Source organism: Mesoplodon densirostris, chromosome 4 (genome assembly GCF_025265405.1).
Source record: "Mesoplodon densirostris isolate mMesDen1 chromosome 4, mMesDen1 primary haplotype, whole genome shotgun sequence".
Lineage (NCBI taxonomy): Eukaryota > Metazoa > Chordata > Mammalia > Artiodactyla > Ziphiidae > Mesoplodon > Mesoplodon densirostris.
Window position 1 is genome coordinate 13,482,818 of NC_082664.1, and position 23,109 is coordinate 13,505,926.

The 23,109-nt window shown below is 48.4% G+C and overlaps 1 protein-coding gene across 2 annotated transcripts in view; it reads left to right on the forward strand.

Annotated features, from left to right (window-relative positions):
• Nucleotides 1-23,109, forward strand: part of FBLN5 (fibulin 5) — an 84,786-nt gene that overhangs the window by 48,488 nt on the left and 13,189 nt on the right. For both annotated transcript variants that reach the window (XM_060095720.1, XM_060095719.1), the window contains exons 5-8: nt 11,080-11,202; nt 14,110-14,226; nt 17,807-17,926; nt 22,326-22,448. In XM_060095720.1, the coding sequence (XP_059951703.1) occupies nt 11,080-11,202; nt 14,110-14,226; nt 17,807-17,926; nt 22,326-22,448 (483 nt within the window). The remainder of the gene's footprint in view (nt 1-11,079; nt 11,203-14,109; nt 14,227-17,806; nt 17,927-22,325; nt 22,449-23,109) is intronic.

The following is a 23,109-nucleotide window of genomic DNA, read 5'->3' on the forward strand; positions in this document are numbered from 1 at the left end:
GCTTGTGCCCGTCTCTGGAGATCGTTTAGGTGGTGCTCTGAATCCCCTCTGCTCGCGCCCCGCGAAACAATCGTCTCTTGCCTCTTCGGCAGGTCCAGACTTTTCCCCGGACTCCCTCCCGGCTAGCTGTGGCGCACTAACCCCTTCAGGCTGTGTTCACGCCGCCAACCCCAGTCCTCTCCCTGGGATCTGACCTCCGAAGCCCCAAGCCTCAGCTCCCATCCCCGCCCATCCCAGCGGGTGAGCAGACAAGCCTCTCGGGCTGGTGAGTGCAGGTCAGCACCGATCCTCTGTTCGGGAATCTCTCTGCTTTGCCCTCTGCACCCCTGTGGCTGCCCTCTCTTCTGCGGCTCCGAAGCTTCCCTGCTCCGCCATCCGCAGTCTCCGCCCACGAAGGGGCTTCCTAGTGTGCGGAACCCTTTCCTCCTTCACAGCTCCCTCCCACTGGTGCAGGTCCCGTCCCTATTCTTTTGTCTCTGTGTATTCTTTTTTCTTTTGCCCTACCCAGGTACGTGGGGAGTTTCTTGCCTTTTGCGAGGTCTGAGGTCTTCTGCCAGCGTTCAGTAGGTGTTCTGTTGGAGTTGTTTCACATGTAGATGTATTTCTGATGTATCTGTGGGGAGGAAGGTGATCTCCATGTCTTATTCCTCCACCATCTTGAAGGTCTCTCAAAATATTTATATTCTTAATCACCTGCTTGCCTGCTGCTTGTAACTTGTTATGTTGAAAGAGCCATCTGTCACTCCCCTCCCTTGTCCTAGGGTTCCAGGAATGGGTGTATGTGAAGGAAGTGTTCCCCTATGTCACTGTCCATGGTCAAGACCTGGCCTCACCTCCCAGATGTGGGACACTCGCTGTTATGTGTTCCCATAGCCATCTGCAGTGCCCTCCACACTGGTTTCTGTTCACCGCCTGCCTTCCCCACTAGCCTGCAAGTCCTAGGAGGGCAGGTGATGGTGGCCCCATTTCAGAGGCAGGGAAGCAAATGCAGGCCAATGACATATACATGGGTGCCCCGGTTAGTTAGTGATGGAGTCAGAAGTGGTAGCAGAGTCTCTGACCCCGGCGTGGGGAGGAGAACACATGCAGATTCCATTCTCGTGCTCTGAGAGGGACTGGCAGTGAGTGTTTGCTGCTGACGACAGGCTGATCGATTCCTTGGGGTGAATTTGCATACCTGGGTAATCTCACAGCCTGCACCAGGCCAAGGGTTTGGTCCTGAGCCTGCAAAATGGATTGGGCTGGTTGTGCCCTAAGGGGTCCTGCTGGTGCCCATTTTCAGGCCAGGAAAATGTGTATCTTTTCTCTCCTCTGATGGTCCTTTCTCCTGTGATTGTTGAGAATAAACTTCTTCCTCGTCTGAGACGTACGGCTCTTTAGGAGGAAGGAGGAAACATAACTCACTCCATCAGGCCAAGCACATGGCGTGTCAAAGCCTCTGGAGGTTGAGGACACTCTCAAATCAACCCTGGGCAAAGACTGGGATGGGGGTGAGGCCCCGGGCACTACAGGTGGGGGCCTGAGGCTCTGCTGGGCAGGTGCTGTTCCCAGACATCCTCCATCCCACGGTGTGAGACATGGGGCCACCGAAGACGTGGTTGGCCCAACTGGCTTCCTCTCCTGTCCTGTGGTGTAACTGACTTCCCCCTCTTGCCTTCAGAAAAGTCCAAGGACAAAGTATCTTCATTTCCAGTATCATTCACTTCCATGCTCTCCATCCCACCAGGCACTATGTTAGGTGCTTAGGACACAAATGTGAATGAGACCCATTTCTCGTTTTCCAGGAACTCGCAGTTTGGTGGAGGGAGATGGAGCCCTGCACAGCTAATTCTGTCATGCAGTGTGAAATGCTGTAAAACCAGATGTGTTTAATTAGCACATGTGTGAGTATAAATGTAGACTTGACGTGCTCTGTTGCCGAGGTGTAAAAAGAAAGCTGTGTGGTTTCTAAGGAGGGGAGTGAAGTGTTGAGCAGTGGGGCCCCATGATCGTTTCCATGTCTTGGATGATTCTGGAGGTTGTGTTTCACTTGCTTCCAGCGGGAGAGACTGGAGGCCGGCAGAGTTATTCCAACCATTTAGAGAAAAGACAGCAAGGCCTTGGAATATTGGGTGGGTAAGGGAAGGAAAGAAAGAACTTGCAAAATTTCCAGAAGGGGAATTGTGTGAGAGTAGGGTTTGGGGGGAAGGACTTAAGGATGGCTGAGCTTTCTAGCCCCAGGTTCAGGAAAACGGTGACACCGTGAACTGAGACAACATCAGGAGAGAAGGGTATGGGGGAGGAATATGCTCAGAGGGAATGGGGAGCCAGAGCCTATGGGGACATGTGGTGGAGATGACGTGATTTAAGAGCTATAGTATTTATAGACTGCGTTCCTGAACAAGGGATGGTCTGTATTGAAGGAAAAACATTGTCTTTGCTCCTAATTGGAATCTTTTGTACTTTTTGTCATCACTTTGGGGGCAGTATTGCCAAGAACTTAGTTAAGATTCAGGGAACTGAGTTAACTCTTAGGAAATCAAAACACCACCAGCAAACTGAAAGGAGGAGAACCTTCTGAAGGAACACAGTGCTCTGGGCCCAGCCACTGCAGGTGGACATGAGTAATGGCTGGGTCTGTAGCGCCAGGAAAGCATTTTTTAGACTGTGCTGAGAACTTCTTGAATAAGACTCTAAAAATCACAATACTGTTGTAACCAGCAGGTTTGATCTTAGGTTAGGAATTGCCAGCTTGATTTTTGAACACTTAGTTCCCCCCTAGACTCTCCTGAACAGCTTCTTAAACTCTGAGTAAGTTGCATGGATACAGAACCAAGCATCACCCACAATAATCTAGCACCTTGCCTCTCGAAGTGTGGTTCCTGGGCCAGCAGACTTGGAACTTAGAAATGCAGAATTAACCAAATTAGTGCCTGCATTTCAACAAGATCCCCACTGATTCATATGCACATTAAAGTTTAAGAAGTACTGGTCTGGCGCAGCAAGTTCCAGACATGGTTTTACATTGGAATCATTTAGGTAACTTTAAACAGCTTTCCAAGTCTCCACCCTAGACTTTCTGATTTAGCCCGGCGATTCTCTTGTGTAGCTAGGTTTGGGAACCACTGACTTGTATAGTTTCAAAAATCCTTCTCTGTTGATGGGCAACTGGCAGGACTTTTGGTAAATGGCAATCTAGTTTGAGCTCCATGTTTGTCTGGTTTATAATCACAATAATGGCTAAAGCCTCATGCCCTTTAAAAAAGTACCATGTCAGGCTTCCCTGGTGGCGCAGTGGTTGAGAGTCCGCCTGCCGATGCAGGGGACACGGGTTCGTGCCCCGGTCTGGAAAGATCCCACATGCTGCAGAGCGGCTAGGCCCGTGAGCCATGGCCACGGAGCCTGCGCGTCTGGAGCCTGTGCTCCGCAACGGGAGAGGCCGCAACAGTGAGAGGCCCACGTACCGCAAAAAAAAAAAAAAAAAAATACCATGTCTACATTGGCAATAAGCAGCCTTGTCCCCTTACTCTCAGGACAATTTGATGCATGATGCTCAAGAAGGAACACATATGTCACTAACCCCTCGCTCCCACCCCACCCCTGGAACTGCAGTAACAATTCATACATTGTCAAAAGTTGAATGAGCAAAAAACTTAAAAAAAATTAAAAAGTTGAATGAGATTAGCCAATTCCCTGCCCAGTTTGAAAGCAGCTAAAGTCAGCTGATGTTTACCAAGCGCTCTGGATGAAAATAATTACCCAAGAACCAAACAATGTGACCCCCATTAGCTGCATACTTTGTTTCTGTAGAAGGTCACAGCTAGAAGGGCCTTTCAGAGCTCTCCTCCAAGTTCTTGCTTTATGGATAGAAAAATAGAATCCATGGAGAGGTTGGAAGCTACAGTCCAGCTGGTTTCATCCAGAAGGAGAGGATTTTTGGTTGTTTGGAAAATGGACCATGTATTTGTTCCCTAATTAGAGGCACAAAATGAGCAAGCTTTGTATTCTAAGCTTGATGTCAAGGATTGGGAAAAATGCTGTAAACACAGAAAAATCTGGCTCCTGATGACTGCCCAGGACCCATAAGACACATGGAATGCAGATGTCCTGGGAATTCAACAAGCAAGTTCTCAAATGCTGAGATCTTTAATTAAGCAGGTGTTTGGGAAGTCTGTCCTGTCTGTGTAGCTTCCAGCCTTCACTGAGGTCGTCTTGCTGAAAATTGGCCCTGATCCAGCCCAGCAGCAGGCCTAAAACTGGCTTCAATTGGAGGCGTTGGAATGTGCCTTGTTATTTTCTTCTTTCTTATCAAGCCCCATTAGCCTGAGCGAGGAAGGAACAAAAACGGGCTGGGAAAACATGTTGTTTCACTGGGTAAAAATTTACTACCAAGGAAGTGATTCGGCCGTGTCCAAAAAAGGACTCGTGGAGGACTTTGGAAAGGTGCAGTTTTCCAAAGGTTTTTCGACAGTTTCTCCCAGTGTCACCCAATGAGAATGTTTCCCTTTGGCTGATGGCCGTTCTCACTCAAGAACGGAGACATTCAGCCGAGGGTGTGTACACAGGCTCACAGAGCCAGCCCTGCCTTATTGACAGTATTAGAGAAAAGAAGATACAGGAGGGGGGAAGAATCGTGGTGTTAAGGTTGATCACATTTGGCTGTGGAATTCAAGAAGACACACGTACCCTTAGGCTTTCGGACGTCTACAGTTACAGAATCATAGCTGGATTTATAGATGCCAAAGTGCGTAGGTGGAGCCTGAGACCCCACAAAGGAATGTACCCTCCTCTTTTCACCTCTTGTCTCAATCTCCTGTCATGTGTCCCGGGCTCTGGGGGGAGAAGGCTCTAACCGTGTTGGAACTGTAGAACTAACCATGTCTCACAGCCGACTGAGTGCTGTCATCGTGGTGTCTTCTGAATCCCAGGACAAAGCCTGCAGCAGGCAGAAACCAAGCTTCCCCTATCTTTCTCAGCTGTTAGAAACAGCACCTCACTGGGGAAGGGAACTATAATTTCCTGGGCACCTCCTATGTGCCAGGCAATGACGATGGGACCTGCGAACAGGTTGATTTGTGAACTCTCATGGCAGCCTAGGAGGCAGGCTGCTGCAGCTCTATTTTGCAGAGCATCTGAGCATCCCTGAGATCAATCAACTTGTCAGTAATATTCAGTTATTAAGTGCAGGAGCCTGGATTCACACTCAGCTCTGCCTGCCTCTCAAAGTTCTTATTTTTTTTACCCAGTAGCCCTTTCTGGGGAAGTCTCAGCCCTTTGGTCTTTTTTTCTCTTAAGCTTTAGTGCTGGCAGAATGGCTTAGGAAATGTTCTCCCTGTGGGCATGGGGGAACCATTAGTTTTTGTTTTGTTTTGCTTTGTTTTACCATTTTTAAAGGATATTTATTTCAATGAGAATTTGTGTTATGAAAACAGTTAAACTATTTTCCCTTGAACTTTTAGGAATGCTGAAATGTAAACGCATGTAGGTATATAATATGTACATTCAAATATAATAAGTAGCTGGCATACATATGCATATTATTTGTATTCAAACATATTCATGCATATTTATAGCAGTACGTTGTCCATTATACCTGCCGGTAGAGATTTTTATATAACAACCTGTGAGTTAACCCTAAGATCATACTTGGAACCATTAGTTTTACGGGGGACAGAAAAGTGGGTTGTATGCTGAGAACTAATCCACTCCCAAGGAAGGACATATAATAGGCATAAACCAATAGCATGATAGTCACGATGCCCTGTGAGAACTCCGTCTGACAAGAGAGAGGGGGGACCTGCCAATCACCACTTGCCTCCATCCAGACTCCTGCTCCAAGGGCTAAACCTTCTAGCAGCTTTGTAGGCTGTGGCCTTTTCTCATGTTGTCCCTTAAGTCAGCCTGGAAAGTGGCAGTGGGTGGGGGGGGAGTGGTGGTGGTGGTGGGATGAATTGGGAGATTGGGATTGACATGTATACACTAATATGTATAAAATAGATAACTAATAAGAACCTGCTGTATAAAAAAATAAATAAAATTTAAAAATTTTTAAGAAGATTCTAATTTTATTTTTTTTTACTGTAGTTGATTTACAATGTTGTGCCCATCTCTGCTGTACCGCAAAGTGACTCAGTTATACACATATAGACATTCCTTTTTTAAAATTTTCTTTTCCATTATGGTTTATCACAGGATATTGAATATAGTTCCCAGTGCTATGCAGTAGGACCTTGTTGTTTATCCAACCTATATATACTAGTCTGCATCTGCTAACCCCACACCCCCGGTCCTTCCCCCCCCACCCCCCTTCCCTTTGGCAACCACAAGTCTGTTCTCTATGTCTGTGAGTCTGTTTCTGTTTTGTAGATAGGTTCATTTGTGCCATAGTTTAGATTTCACATATAAGTGATACCATATGGTATTTGTCTTTCTCTTTCTGACTTCACTTAGTATGATAATCTGTAGTTGCATTCATGTTGCCACAAATGGCATTATTTCATTCTTTTTTATGGCTGAGTAGTATTCCATTGTATACGTGTACCACATCTTCTTTACCCATTCATCTGTCGATGGACAGTTAGGTTGTTTCCATGTTTTAGCTATTGTGAATAGTGCTGCTATGAACATAGGGGTGCATGTGTCTTTTTGAATTATAGTTTGGTATGGGTATATGCCCGGGAATGGGATTGCTGGGTCATATGCTAATTCTATTTTTAGTTTTCTGAGGAACATCCACACTGTCCTCCATAGTGGCTGCACCAACTTACATTGCGGTCAACAGTGTGGAAGGGCTCCCTTTTCTCCACACCCTCTCCAGCATTTGTTATTTGTAGACTTTTTAATGATGGCCATTCTGATCCCTGTGAGGTGGTACCATGTTGTAGTTTTGATTTGCATTTCTCTAATAATTAGTGATGTTGAGCATCTTTTCATGTGCCTACTGGCCATCTGAATGTCTTCTTTGGACAAATGTCTATTAAGGTCTCAACCTGGAAGATTCTGTTCCTTTTGTTGTTCCAGTTTGTTGGGCAGGTGTATTTTGAAGTCTGAGCCCAGTTCCTCCATCTGGCACCCCTGTGAGATCTTGACTGGACTGGAAGGATGTTCTTCACTCACACTGCCTTAGCACACCTGCTGGGAACATGGGACACAGCTATCGGTATGACATCCTAAATGAGTATCCCTGCCGTGCAGGCTGCTGTCCCAAGGCCGGGAGCTCACTTCTGCCTTCTGGAAGGGTGTCAAGGAAATGAGTTTGACTGGTTTGAGGACTTTCCTAAGTGAGCAGTTGTTGTTTGAGATTGAGAGTGTAATTGAAGGCCACTCTGGGGATGTCTGAAGGAAGGGGTGACAGCTCAGAGCTGCGTGGGGCAGCAGAGCTGTGCTGCTCAACATGGAGGATGATTTTTTCCTGGGTAGGCACAGTGCTGGGCTTTGATCTGGTTTTGGAGATGTCAGTGAGCACTGTCCTTCAGTTGCCAGGGTGCTGGTCGCCTGGACGTTGGGAAGATGTTGTCCCAGCTGGGGAGAGATGAGCCATGGCTGCTGTGCTGGAATCCTCGAAGGGCCCAGGCAGCTGCCTAGGGTCACAGCCCCCTGGAGGGACCCTCTGCTTCCGGGAACCATACAGCTAAAGGGACTGCACTCGACACCAGCTCTCCCAGTGGCCTAGAAATTTAGGAGGACACACACACACACACACAGTAGAACATAAAGAATTAATAAGTGAATGAGTACATGAATGATTGAATGAACCCAGCATTCTTTTCTCTTCAGGGACGTTTCCTAAACATCCCACAGAAAAGGAAAGGAGTAACAGGCATGGTTTGCGTCCAGGGATAATGACACTTACTCAGGTTGCCGTAACTTGTACTTTTCCACTGATGCAGAAAAGGCCCCTTTGCCAAAGAATGTCCTTGGAGTGTTCGACGTACTTTTCCTTCTGTTATTTAAGTCAAATGTATTTAATGTAAGCAATTCAGCTGTGAGCTGGAATGTGTGATAAGTCTTTTAGCCTCGAGTGGAACCCACAGCATGAACTTACCCAGTTTCAGCCCCACAGGTATGCAAGCTGATGGGGGTTTTCTTTGGGGTGGTGGTTTTCAAAGTCCATGCACTTGTCAGCAAGTTGGCTGGGAAAAGCTTGTCTGGGGGCTCAAAGGCCTTAATGTTTGTTGCCCATGTGTTCATTCATTCATTCATTCACCAAATAATTATTAAACATTTACTATGGACCCAGGTTAAACCAGGTTTGTTTTTAATTTTTAATTTTTGTCTGTGTTCGGTCTTTGTTGCTGTGCATGGGCTTTCTCTAGTTGTGGCAAGTGGGGACTACTCTTCGTTGCAGTGTGCGGGCTTCTCATTGCAGTGACTTCTTGTTGCAGAGCACGGGCTCTAGGCGTGCGGACTTCAGTAGTTGTGGCAAGCGGGCTTCAGTAGTTGCGGCTCACAGGCTCTAGAGCGCAGGCTCAGTAGTTGTGGCTCGTGGGCTTAGTTGCTGTGCGGCATGTGGGATCTTCCCGGACCAGGGCTTGAATTCGTGTCCCCTGAATTGGCAGGTGGATTCTTAACGACTGTGCCACCAGGGAAGCCCCAGGTATGTTTTGAGGATATAAAGATGGGACATACATCCCCCAAAGACTCCAAACTTATTGAGTTCTCAAAATATATTTATGTTGACAATCCAATGTCAGTTGATTGATTCAACCCATTCAATCATTCAATCAATCAATTCAAGTAGTTTTTTGAACGTACATCAACAGAAATGTGGTATAACTGAGTTAATTCTTTAACTCAGTAAAAGTGGTGGAGTTTTTTTTTTTAAAACAACTTTAGAGATTTTGTTTCTGGATTTGAATAGTTTGCATGTGCCTGTGTGTGCACATGTGCAAACACGTTTAGACCTCACATGACCTTCTGAGCCCCGTCTGGTCCCCTCCTGAGCATTTGGTTCCTCTGTGCAGGGCTTTGGGGGCACGTCGTGTGCACCCAGTTTACACAAACACAGAGCCTTGGGAACTTGCTATCACCAAGTCTCTCTAACAGCTCTGTTGCCCCTTAAGTCTCCCTCACCCTGCGTTCCCCTTGAAGCAGGAAAAAGCGCACAAATTCCTAAGGCAATGTTGTTCCCAGGGTACAACAGCCATCTGTCACTTCCTGCTGAAAAAATGTAAATATGTGCTGGACAATAGTGGTGTTGTTTATTATCACAGGCTTCCATATGGATCTGAGCAGGAGCGGCTGCTGGCCAAGCATTATTGGCCGGTTCCCCTGGGAGGCTTTGCTGGGTGGGCAGACCTGGGGCTGGAAGCGAGGCCCAGGGCAAAGGCAGGAGCTCTTGCAGCTGAGAACGGCGGTGGGTCTTTGCCACCGAGGCTGCACGTCGTCACGTGTCGGGGTGGAGCAGAGGCTGCTACCACCCCGGAAGCGGGTTCTTGGAGGTGGTCCATGTTTCGCAGGCTGGAGCCTGGTTCCACACGATGCCCAGACACCTGGTCATTGGGGGTGGGATGGGAACGGACCAGTGTCGTTGGTGTTGACCAGTGATGCAGATGGTGGTGGCTTGTGGTGGTGTCACTTGGAGCCTGGAGACCATCGCTTACCTGGCTGAATGTTTCACTGGACCCTCTGTGCTTGCTTCCTGAGTGCACCCCTGTGCTACCCAAGGAGCTTACACTTTGGAATCCTAGGTGCCCCCCAGCCCCACCACAGTCTGCCATCTGTGATGTCAAGAGGCAGACAATTTTCCAGGTGGGGCAGGAAAAGGCAGCAAAAGCTCAGCCCTCTCTCCTCTGCTTGACCTGCCTGGGCCACGCAGTGTGACCTCTGTCACTCCTGCACAGAGGGGGTTGGGAGGCAGGCAGGTGGGGAAGCCTGGACTTGGCTCTGGCCTTGGTGATTCAGCATCTTGAGCACCGTTTTCCCATCTGTAAGTGGGGGTCACCAGCTCACCGCATGGAGCGATTGTGAGAATAAATGAGGAGTCGGGCGCACTGCGCAGGCTCAGTGAAGTGCAGTTTTTAATGTTATTTCCAATGGCACGACGGTCCGTTCTGGAGAGGCGGGGAAAAGGGATAGATGAGCAAACCCTGCCTGTAGTGAGGAGGGGGCAAAAGGCAGGAGCCCTAAAGTGCAAGCAGGTGAGGGCAGGAGTGATGAGGAGAGGTGGGGCCTGGCCAGGCGGATCCAGGGCACTGGGTGAATCCCTTCATAGCCAAAGGTTTAGGGGGTCTTGTCCTTTAGGTCAAAGTGAGAGCGTGGTGTCAGGAGGACCGCTTATAGGATTGAGCACTCTTTCTAAAGTGCAGTGTGGGGAGAAAGAGAAGAAGGATTCGTTTCAGCTGAAACAGGTCTGAGTGCTGTGTACACCAGATGAGAAATGTGGCCATGAAAACAACTTGGTCTGTGTGCTCTGAGCTCCCAGTTAAGGGAACGGGACCGACCGACTTGGACATAAGTACCTGCACACTGGCAGACAGATGGGGACGCAGCAGCTTGGAGAAACCCAATGTAAGCAGAGGGCAGCAAGAGATCAGTCCTCGGAGCTCTGGCGTGGAAGGAAGACTGGAGGGCTCTGGGAAGCTTCACGAAGGAACAGGAGCTCTACGTTGAAAGATTTTGGGGCATGGATGCAATCAAGTGACTTGTCTACAAGATTCCGCTGGCGAGGGACGTTTCTTTTTCTTCTGTTATGTTCTCAGTGGTGTTTATCATAGCTCTGTGTGCACAGCAGGTACACAACAGACAGGTTTAATATGTGAATGGGTAAGCCTAACACAAAATGCATTTCTAAACCAAGTAATGGTTGAACTTGCTTTCAGAGAAAGATGGGCTAGGATGGCAGAAAAGTGCTTAAGGATGTGTGTTCTCTTTTTGGCCATTTCCCTTGTGGATTTCCAGGGAGCAGATTGGCCCTGCCCCCTCTGAAAAGGTCAGGGTCTCCTAGTGGTACCTGTTAGGGAGGTGCTTCCGTCTCCTTGGATATAACCCAGGGATATTATCAACTGCCTCCCAGCCAGACAAGCAAGCAGCTGGCGCCTCTAGTGGCTGCAGGGATTTAAACATGTAAGTGACATGCTTTGGAATATGTCTGTGTTACAGACGTGGACGAGTGTGCAACGGATTCCCACCAGTGCAACCCTACCCAGATTTGCATCAACACAGAAGGAGGGTATACCTGCTCCTGCACTGACGGCTATTGGCTGCTCGAAGGCCAGTGCTTAGGTAAGAGCTCTGTGGGCTACACAGAAACGCTTGAGCGTTAATGCTTGTGTCGGGTGTAGTGAAATGTGGGCATGGCTGGTGGTCTAAGGGCAGCGGGCTTCTCTTTGGGGGTGGGAGAAGCAGAAGGCTGTTGTGCTTACTCGTAGTGCCACCCTTTAAAATCAGTTATCACCATCACCGCATCCCTGCATGTCGTCCTCAGAGCTTTTGAATGTACTTTTTAAGGGTTCATGTTTGATTCTACCTAGACCTTCCTTCCGCCTTTAGGAAGTCGATAACCAAGGCAGGAAGTGATAGAGGTGAGGGTTATTCTGTCCCAGTTAGAAATCATACCAAGAGAAGGGAATTCTTGCTCAGTCACAGAAACGTCTGAAGTCTCAAATGTGGATCAGCGGATTCTGGTCTAATATCATCTCCTCCTAATACCCCATCACAGCCCCTACCCCACGCCCACCCTACTAGCTGTGGTCTTTTTTTAAGGAGTCAGTCAGCACCAATTGAGAATTTTGTCTCTTGCGGTTGGCATCGGCTATATGATCTCTCTGTTTATTTTTACTGGAGGGCTGTTTTCCTTTCTTCTCCTCTAGTTTTTGGTTTAGCCAAGTGAATGAATTCATAGCAATCTCTAGCTGTCACTTCAGTTTCTCTCTGTAGGGTGAGATTTCTTTGCTGTTTTCTTGGAAAAGCCCTACTAGTTTAAATCCTCTACGATGCTATTCTGTCTCCCGGAAGTCAGTCCTGGAGGAGCTGAGAAACAAATCCAAACAACATCATGGAAACAAACAAACAACAAGGTTCTTCTTTCCAGGTCTTTCTTGATTGAAACTGAGCTGAGGTCTCCTCTAGAGCCCTGTCCAAAGCATCCTGGGGTCTGACAAGCCAGCCTAGACTTGACTTGGTTCTTTTTTCCAGGCACCAAAGAGCTGGCTGCACATGGGCATTTGTAAATATGATGATTGCTTTGCATTTTAACCAACCTCAGCTATTATGGAAAATTTGATGCCACTGATTTGAACATAAGCAGACCAGTGTGAGTTATTTGTATGGGAAGTCAGTATGTAGAATTTCAGAGCTGGAAGGGGTGTTAGATATTATGTCATCCAACTTTTATAGAGTTGGAAACTGAGACTCAAAGAAGAGGAACGTGTTGGACAAAGTTAGAGTGAGTTGGTCTAAAATCTGTCTCCTGTTTCTCAGTCCAGTTTTTTCCACCACAAGAAGGTGCTAGAGAGAACCAGGTGACCAGGACATACAGGCCAGATTACAGAGACCTTGGGGCCAGGAAACCTCTCCCTATCTGAGTGGGGGCAGTAATTGGGACATTCCTCTACCGGGGTGGGGGGCGTTGTTCTCTTCCACAGAGCATGAAGCTTTGGGAGGCATGCTCCTGGAGGCCTGACGTGGCGCCGCATGCATGGCCTGCTTACCCTTTACATCCAAAGTGAAGACCTTTCCTCAGTATGGGCTAAACTCATGCCTTCTCTCAGCCAAACTCTTCTTTCTCTTTCAAAATGCAAATTCCATAGCCATCCACCACCCCCTCTGTGCGACTTTGGAGGCATTGCTTTGGCAGAAAGATAAGGGGCTGGGAATCGCCTTTCTTCCAAGGTACCCCTCGGCAGAAGATGCCCTCTTTCCCCCCTGCCGCCTCCGTGGCTTGGGGACGTGCCCAACTGCACCCACGTAAGAGGTCAGGATCAGCAACTGCACAAGTCAGTGTCAGGATCAGCAACTGCACAAGTCAATGTGCTTTATAAGCAGGAGCTGCATGGCACTTGGTGGGCAGTGGGGTGAGCCAGGTTAGAAGTAGCTGCGACTCAGAGATGAAACAGAATGACCAGGGCAGGGCACGGTTCCTGAGGAGGGCTGACCAGTGAGTAAGGTGGAGATGGGGTCCTTTTTGGCAGTAGGTGGTAGAAACCAGGCACAGAGACAAGTTCTGAGCTGGCCTTCGGAGCCCTTGGTGGACCCTGGTTCCAAAGGAAGTGGAGTACCAGAGGGGGAACGTTTAGGGGGAGGTGAGGATGAAATAAGGACCAGTTATAGCTATCGTCAGGTGAGACTTGGTCCCCACCTGGGGGCTTCATTCGAAACACCCTATCCTGCAGGAGTGAGTTCTCCAGCTGTCAGCCCGTCAGCCCATCGGCTTGGGGTATTGAGAAGTGCTTTCCCAGTGACATCAGCCTCCCTGTTGACTGGTACATGTCAGCGTGGCTCTGCTAAAAGGAACCATTCACCCACATAGCTGCTTGCTCAGGAAAGGCCAATCAGGGCTTGGAAGAGGTGTGTTTATCCAGAGTTTTATGTCCGCTCTGCTACAAGGAGGAGATCCAAGGCCAGCTCCGGCATCCTTGTGTTCCTGGATTCATAGGTCTCCAGACCACAGTGCTACCCAGCTTGACCTGGCCTACACTCACTCTTGTTCCTGACAGCTGGACATATTCATTATTAGTGGAGCTGGCAAAGAGCCTACAGGAGCCAGGCTATGGATTCCTCTTACACTTTAAGCCAACTTGTCCCTTTCCAGGGCAATGACACGTTTAAGTAGGATCTTAGAGTGACTCTTGGTGTTGGATAAACCTAAGCGTTAAATCTTAGATTTGCATAAAATCTTAGAGGCCATCTTGACCAATGTTCCACTCTAAGCAGAAATTTCTTCTACAGCTTTCAATATAGGTTCAGGTGCTCACAGCACTGAGATGGGTCAGAGAGGATGGTAGAGAGATTGAGCCCGAAATCCAGAGGGCATCACCACCCCTGACACTTAGTAGGTGCTGTTGTTGTGTTCGTTCCCCTATGCTTCCCTTTGTGATCCTGCTCCAGAGGAGACAGGCAGTTATGATGCTGGGGTGGCATCGGTGATTGAGAAGAAAAAATATCTTACCTTGCTTGCAATTCTGTTTCCAGACATTGATGAATGTCGCTATGGCTACTGTCAGCAGCTGTGTGCGAATGTTCCTGGATCTTATTCTTGTACGTGCAACCCTGGTTTCACCCTCAACGAGGATGGAAGGTCTTGCCAAGGTATGTGATGTGAATGATAACTGGAACACAATGTGAAACCCTAGATGCTGTCTTCTTCAGAGTCTGACAGTTTATGTTGGTGGGAAACACTGTTGTTAAAGTGTATTTCCACTCATTGTCACTGCCTGCCCATCCCACTGTTTACGGAAACCTGAGATCCTAACTGAGGTTATGTGAAACATGTCAGAATGTCCTCTGAGTATTGCTGAAATTAGAACCACAGTCATCCACCAGCTGGGAGCTTATGATTTCATGGATTTGCTTCTCTCTTTGTATCTGCTATCCACAAGTAGCCTTGCCAGCTTTTTTGGCCAATCAGAAATGTTCTCACATGTCCTATAGCCTGAGTTCAATTCCTGAGGCCCAAAGAGAGATGAGGAGAGAAGGCTCCTGATTCTGGATGAATTGCGAAATATTCAGGTACACTCTATGCAGGGTTTTCACGGGCAACTTTGATGCCTCTCTGTACAGTTTCCCCTCACCCGTGTTAGGAGGGCCTGTTATTTAGCAGAGCGTCCAGAGGTGGTGGTCACTTCCCCTACAACCCAGCAATCCCTGCAGTAACAGAATGAAAGACACAAAGGCATTTTCTGACTTTCACATGATCACTTCAAATACTGATAAGTAAGAAAAACAAGTTCCAGCCCTATTGCCTCCATCTGAAGGCTTCTTCTGCTCAGGAAGTGAGTGGGGGACTTAAGACCCAAGAATCAGTGCAAGTCCTGCCTGGCCTCAAGCTCCCCGCCCCCAGCCCGCTGCCCGGGCCTCCAGGCCCTGGCAGCTGCCCCATCCAGGGTGGAGGCAGCGCCGGAGACTCAGAATGAGGTCTTTGTTTGGAGCCTGTCACCAGGTTTTGCAGGATCCATTTCCTTGTCACACCATTCGAGGTCTGGCTGGCAGGCTCCTGGCCAGCTACTTGGAGGATATTATGTCTCCATTAGTTTAATTGTATCTAAATCATTGGGTAAACAGGAAGGCATCAGCGTTAAAGAGTTGGATCCTGGATTCTTTCTAAGTTTCTCTTCCAAAGTTGGTTCTGCTGCTTGTTCCAAGAAGTCTCGACTGTGTTGCTCTCGCCAGGGGAACTCATTTTCTTTTGAGAGCAGAGCCTGGGCTGGAGGTTGAGGGAGCTGATAGACCAGGGAGCAGGCGCCTGGCTCCTTTGCTGCTGTGATAAGCAGCTTAGAGCAGATGCAGACTTCTCTGTGCCAGGGCTGGATGCTCGAGTTGCCAGCCCAGGTTTTCCCCCAGCGCTCACTAAGGAACAGCCACGCACAGAAGAGCCAAAAGGCCCATGTGTCCTTCAGGGACCGGCCTTTGACGAGGAACAGTTAACATACCTGGCAGTGCCAAGTCCAGCAGTGTGATAAAGCAGCAGGCACGGCCTCCAGGCCTGGACACTGGGCACTTGGCCACTGGGATATTGCATCAGCAGGGCCCGCAGCAACACAGGATGTTACATACTCTGGCGAGCTTTTGTATTCCTAACACCTCAAGCAAGGAAGAGTGCTTTGCCCTCCCTCTTCAAAACACTGTCACGTTTGTTCATTTCACTGAACTCCAACAATAACCTTATGAGGTAGGCAGGGCAGATGAGGAAATCGAGGCTCAGAAAGGTTAAGCAACTTGGCCAGAGTCACACAGCTCTGAGATGAGTGTAGAGCCTAAGGGTCCAGCCTTCCTGTCCAGCAAGTTGGAGTGGGATGTGGTCTTCTCCCAAAGGACTCCGAAGGGCATTTGCGCACGTGTGCATGCCAGGACTGGCAGGAGAGGGCAGCCAGGGCCCCAGGGAGCAGAAGCACAAGCAGCTGAGAGCTGTGAGAGGGTGGGCCGTAAGCTCATTCACCTTGCATGGCCAGCATCCGGCCGGAAGCCAAGGACTGCAGCCCTTAATGCTCATTAGTGCTGTTCTGCCTGAACTTGCACTCGACAGCCTGGCACCACGACATTTTCCTGGCCTCCTGCGTGGACAGTCTCTAGACTCCCATTGGGCACCAGTGGAGACTGGTATCTCACTGGACCCTCCATGCATGGCCACCCTCCATGCATGGCCATCTGTTTTTTCTTTCCCCTCTGAAAGTTTCAAAAATGCCAGGAAGCAGGAGCTGTGTGGGCCTGGGATTGCCCTCTTCTTTAAGAAAAACTTCTCAAGCCACTTACCTTTTAGCTCTGAAAGCCCTCAAATCTCTGTTAAGAGTCTCCAGAGATTAACCTGGACTTTGAAGGGGATACAAATTCTCTCAGCTGGGCTTCCCTGGTGGCGCAGTGGTTGAGAGTCCGCCTGCCGATGCAGGGGACATGGGTTCGAGCCCCGGTCCGGGAGGATACCACATGCCGCCGAGCGGCTGGGCCCGTGAGCCATGGCTGCTGGGCCTGTGCGTCTGGAGCCTATGCTCCACAACGGGAGAGGCCACAGCAGTGAGAAGCCCGCGTACCGCAAGAAAAATACAAAAAAAAAAAAAAAAAAAAAGAGGTAAACATCTTTGTTGACATATAATTGACGTAAAATGAACTGCACTATTAAAGGTACATGATTTCATGCACTTTGACCCCCATGAAACTATCACCAACTCAAGATAATGAATATTCCATCACTCCTAAAGTTTCCTTGTGCCCCTTTGTGGTCTTCTCCTTATTCTACTGAACTTGTAACATGGGGTGATGGTCCTGAAACAGGGCTGTAAGTATCCTGTGAGTGTGAGATCATTTTGTAATAATCAGTGACATTATTTCTGTCTAACTGTCCTAGCCAGCTCAGGCTGCCATGACAAAATACCATAAACTGGGTGGCTTAAACAACAGAAATTTATTTTCTCACAGGTGGGGAGGCTGAAAGTCCAAGGTTAAGGTGCCAGCATGGTTGGGTGCTTGTGAGGCTTCTCTTCCCATCCTGTAGGTGGCCGCCTTCTCCCTATGTCTCACATGAAAGAAAGAACAAGAGCAAGCTCTCTGGTGCTTCTTTTTTATAAGGGCACTAATCCCATCATGAGGGCCCCACCCTATGAGTTCATTTAACTTAAATTACCTCCTAAAGGCCCCATCTCCAAATATCATCACATTTGGGGGTGAGGGTTTTAGCATATGAATTTTGGAGAGGACACAATTCAGTCCACGGCAGTAATGAATAGAGTTATTATTTAAATTGTCATGATTATTTACCTCTTTACCTGGAACTTCAAAGTCAATGGAGGTGAGGGAAGAGCTAATTGGGGATGAATTCAGTCGGTGATGGGAAAGAGCAGGTGTTGCCTAGAAATTCCCGTTGGTGAGCCTTGGAGAGTGGACTTCCTAGGAGGTGTATACGTGTACCTGTGTATACATGTATATGATATGTATACATGCCATTTCCACCCTTCTCAGCTTGCAACCCCAGAAGGGACGTATGAATGGAGGCCCTGGTTCTTCAGTGAACACTTTGGGGTCTGAGCTCTCCATCTGATTGGTCCTAGATGGAGACCCTTGGTGCCTGTGGATCTGGTCTCCTAGTGGTAGTAATTTTGTTGCTGGTGCCTTTTACTGCCTGGTTAGTACAAATGTTCTGTTGTGGGAATGGTCGGTGATGTGCTTTGGTTTTCCACAGATGTGAACGAGTGTGCAACTGAGAACCCCTGCGTGCAAACCTGCGTCAACACCTATGGCTCTTTCATCTGCCGCTGCGACCCGGGATATGAGCTTGAGGATGATGGAGTTCATTGCAGTGGTAATGGGCTTGGCGTTGGAGACTTCCACCTGTACTAGGGGCACAGGGCCGGGGGCTTTCTTCACAGGTGTTTCCTCTCATTTCCCAGACACAACTCCAGTTTGGGACATTTTCCAGTGCAGTGGGTCACAACCACACAAAACAGAGATGAGTCACTTCCCGAAAGGTGGAGTGCAGTCCCATGTCCTTGTCATTTGACCCTTAGCGCAAAAATCAGTGGAGCTACCTTTTAGGGTCTGACATGACGTTGAAGAGGAAAAGGAGTTGCCTAATATCCCATGTTGGGTTGAGTTATATGTCCTCACCCAGCACTGAGTCAAGTCTTGGGGGTAGTTCAAATAGTACTAATAGAATAATAGCAAGAATAAGAGCAAGTCTCACAGGGTAGGGTTGGGAGGGGGAGTGTTGAATGAATGAGACTGTGTATGTAAACTATTAAAATCTCTACACTCAGTGCCTAGCTCCAGCCCTGGCACACTGCGAGCATGCAATAACTAGTTTGTAAATCAACTAATGAATGATTGGATGTTGAACGAGTACAATCTTAATTTGTTGTGAAAACATAGATGGCTCTGTTGACCTTTCGCAAATTCCTTCCAAGCCCAAGAAACTATGACTCTGCCCAAGCTAGCGTATGGACACTATTATAACTTTCTTAGAAACGTGTAAACTCTTGTAAACTCCTTGAGCATAGAGACAGCATCTTACTCATATTTGTTCCTGTAGCATCCTGCACAGAGCCACGTACAGCTCGTCCTTTGCTTAATTTTTCCTTCTTTTCTTTCTTGCCCTATTTTTTGTAAATGTTGAATTAAACTCTATTCCATCCACTTTTAGCATCAACAGCAATTGTAAACGAGCACAGTACAAATTAATGATGCTTCCCTGTATTTTTCAAAATGAGTGGGCCATACCCGAGGGTGTGAAAATCTTTTTGTCCTCCAGAGTGGAAAATTTCCTAATCCTGGGTTTCATGAATGGGACTTGTGTAATAGCTTCACTTAGGACTGGAGTGTTCTAGGGACAGAATTCTCTGAAACAAATGAACACTTCTCCCCAGGGCCAGGAAAGCCAGAGCTGCAAGTAGGCAGTTACAGAGAGCCTTAGATCGATTAAATGTCAGTCCCAGAAACAGCCATAAAATACCCTCAGTCATGAAAAGCTACTTTCTTCCTAGATTTCACCGCCCGCCCCCTTCCTCCTGCCATGGCACTCCTTTGGGGAATCTGGGCCAAGGAACTAAAAGGTGGAAAGTTTAGCATGATGAGATGGGATTATTCATTTTTGGAGAATTGTCTGCCCATCCACAGATGGTTATCGGCCACCTGCACAGGAGGTATGGGAGAGCGACTGTGGAATCAGACGGAGCCAAGTTCAAAGTCTGGTTCTCCTGTTTAGTACTTTCCCTGGCCAAGTCACTTCCTGAGCCTCAGTTTCCCCATTTGTTACAAAACAAACAAACACCTTCACAGGGTGCTCATAAAGATTAAATGAGCTGTAGTAACTAAGTGTCATTATGTGTTAACTTACTTTCTCTAAGTGTAGGTGTGAGGGACTTTTGGCTTTTCAAGAAGCCATCCTTGGTGGTTTGGCAAAGATTTTCAGTTGACTCACTTTAACCAAAATGGCCCTCTTCTCCACATTCACCACGATGCCCACTTTCTTGTCCACTGCGGGCTTTAGGGCTGGCCCAAGAGTAGGCAGGGATGTTTTCAGGGAGTTTGCTGTCTCTCCCCTCCTACTTACTGCCTTTCTGTGCTGCTTGTTTGGCCCCCCAGGAACTGTTACCTTCACTGTGTTATCCCAGCTGGTGGGGCCCCTCTGTGCAGCCCCAGACCCTTCCTAGCCGTGTCCCTTAGAGATTTGCTAAGTGAGCTGACCCTGGAAACCATGGTGGGTTCTCATGTGGATGTGTGAAAGTGGCCTCATGTGGGCTCCCTGCCAGAACCAGCCTTGTATTTCAGCTTTTGTATTTCAAGTGGAGGATGGAGACACAGCCCTTAGTAAAGTCTGGGGATTTTGACCGAGATAAACTGAGAGGGTCTGTTAGGTGGAGATGGGTGCTACCCTCTCCATCTGCACTGGGGCTAGCCCTGCTCAGGGGATTTCCCACCCCTAGGACTCCCCAGATCCACCAGTTTGAAGTCCTGAGCATGATTTACATTTAGGGAGACATGGCACTGTGCTGACAAGTGTAGGATCTGGAGGGCCGCTGGCTGGGTTCAAATCCCAGCTTTCCTGCTTACTCAGTATCAGGAATTTAGTTAAGTTACCTAACTTCTGTGAGTCTCCATTTTCTCTCTGTAAGGTGTGGTTAGTAATTGCACCTCCTTCTAGGGCCGAGGTGAGGATTAAATAAAATGAGGCATGTAAAGCATCTAAGCCAGGGCTTGCTACATAGCGAGCTCTCAGGAAATGACAGGTTTTACCACTGCTTCTACTAAAGGTATGAATGGAATCTACAAGTTTAACAGAAATAAGCAGGACACTCTCTGTTAGGTTGGCTGGGGCCAAGACCAGACTCTCTGAGGCTCCCGGGGAGCTGGAGGCGGGCAGGACAGAGCAGATGTGACTCACTGAGTGTGAGGGTTTTTTTTTTTAACATCTTTATTGGAGTATAATTGCTTTACAATGTTGTGTTAGTTTCTGCTTTATAACAAAGTGAATCAGCTATACATATACATATATCCCGGTATCTCCTCCCTCTTGCGTCTCCCTCCCACCCTCCCTATCATTTAAATTTTCAAGTCGGCCTCCCAATTCTGCTGGCTCATAACCTGTCGCCCAAAGGCCCCTGGGAGAAAAGGGAAGGAGTTTTTCCCTCTCGAATGTGAGAGGCGTCAGGCATGTAACCCCTGGAATTATCAGATGGTGGAGAAGGAGCCTCACGTGCGCTGACACCCTCTCTGGGTGATTCCAGAGAGCAATCCGAGGACACGGCACATGGGGAAAACAGAGAAAGCAAGTTTTCGGGAAACAACAAATGAAAGAAAAACATGTTTTCTTTGGCGTACTTATCGCATGAGGCTCAAATGGGGGCTCTGTTGCCAAACGCTGTGTGTGATGAAGAGTTGGCTTTTCTGGAACGCCTGCTTCTGCATCAGCGGCCACAGTCTAAAAGTTCTATGGCTCCCCCTTTACATCCCCACCTCTGCGGCTGGAGGGTTGGCCCAGCGCCAGGTCCCACGTCCCAGGGATCACCTGAGGCAGGAGGGCCACCCCATGCCACTCCAGTTTCCTCTTTCAAGCAGGTTTTTGGACACAATGAAGTTCTTTTTGTTTGGTTGGTTTTTTGTTTGGTTGGTTTTTAAATGTAATTTCTTTTTTTTTTTTTAACCCCACATTTGTTTATTTATTTATTTTTGGCTGTGTTCGGTCTTCGTTTCTGTGCGAGGGCTTTTCTCTAGTTGTGGCAAGTGGGGGCCACTCTTCATCGCGGTGCGTGGGCCTCTCACTATCCCGGCCTCTCCTGTTGCGGAGCACAGGCTCCAGACGCTCAGGCTCAGTAGTTGTGGCGCACGGGCCTAGTTGCTCCGCGGCATGTGGTATCTTCCCAGACCAGGGCTTGAACCCGTGTCCCCTGCATTGGCAGGCAGATTCTCAACCACTGCGCCACCAGGGAAGCCCTGTTTGCTATTTTTAAAAGACTTTTTTGATGTGGACCATTTCTAAAGTCTTTATTGAATTTGTTACAATATTGCTTCTGTTTTATGTTTTGGTTTTTTGGCCGGGAGGCATGTGGAATCTTAGCTCCCCGACCAGGGGTCAAACCCTTATCCCCTGCATTGGAAGGCGAAGTCTTAACCACTGGACCACCAGGGAAGTCCCTGAAGTTTTATAATTCACATCCCCTGGCCTTCTGGAGATGTCCCTTTTAGTTGTGATTTTAGGAATAATATTGTTTCTCAACTTGCAGGAGATTAGAGGGGAGTTAGCCCTGGTAAAATTGCCCTTTCAGAAGACTGGGGCCAGTGAATGTTTTTAGGTCTGGGGGAAGAGCTCTGCACCCAGAAAACTCCAGCAGGCAAACAAATCTCACCTCCAGAGGTGGAGGGTGGATTCACCTATACAGCAAAAATGAGCCAGTGATGAGTAGATGATGTAGCTGAGCCAGAGGCAAAGGGTGTTAGAAGCTCGATGGAGACAGATTTCAACTCCATGTAGGAGAGAATTTTCTAACAATTAGAGCTGTCCAAATATCAATGGGCAGCCTTGATAGGTAGTGAGCTCCCCATCACCAGAAGTGTTCAAGAAGTGAATTAGCAAGTTCTTGGCAGTAAAGCTATCCTATGTGTCAGGAGAGTGTGGAAGCTGGAATAAATAAAGCTGGAATAGCACTAAGCTCCCATCCCTGGGTAGTCTGTGATTATAAACAGCAGGTGTAACTTGTCTCTCCCAGATATGGACGAGTGCAGCTTCTCTGAGTTCCTCTGCCAACATGAGTGTGTGAACCAGCCTGGCACGTACTTCTGCTCCTGCCCAGCTGGCTACATCCTGCTGGATGACAACCGAAGCTGCCAAGGTAAGGCTGTTCAGAGGGGAGGTGTGAGGTGGGGCTGGCTCGGGGGGGTCACCTGGATGTCTTCACCTGGGGAAGGTGGCAGAGGTGAGGGTGTGAGTGGGTGCTGGTGACTCCCAGGGTGGCAGGCTCTGGGCAGGATGCCTGGGTTGGTGCCTTCCTGCCCTGCAATCCATCCTTTGGCCTCAGAAAGGACAAGGCCACTCTCGCTTCTGGAATGAACTCTGGAGATACAGGTGGCTGGTCATGCCTTCCCAGGCAGATCTCTGCGGCCCCTCTGGGGACTGCTCCAGACCTGACCAGGGCATCTTATGGCCTGGCCCTGGTCCATGAGCAGGTTTTCTCATGGCCCCTGCAGGGAAGCCTGGTCAGCTTTTCTCTACTGACTTCCTAGAGAATGGATGCTGGGGATACCTCTCACCTCTGACTGCTGTGTCCCTCCAAGGGTCAGGACCCCAGGCTGTGAAAGGGGTGGGTCTCCTCCAGATTGGCTGTTTGAGATGATTTCCCTCCCATGCTCCACTCACTGGGGCAAGTGGAGAAGGCTGGTAGCTGAGCAACAGACTCATTTTCAGTTCCTTGAAACTGCCTAACCCAAACACTAAGCAAGAATTCTCCACACAGCAGTGCCGGGCAGTAGAAATACATTGTGAGCTACAAATGT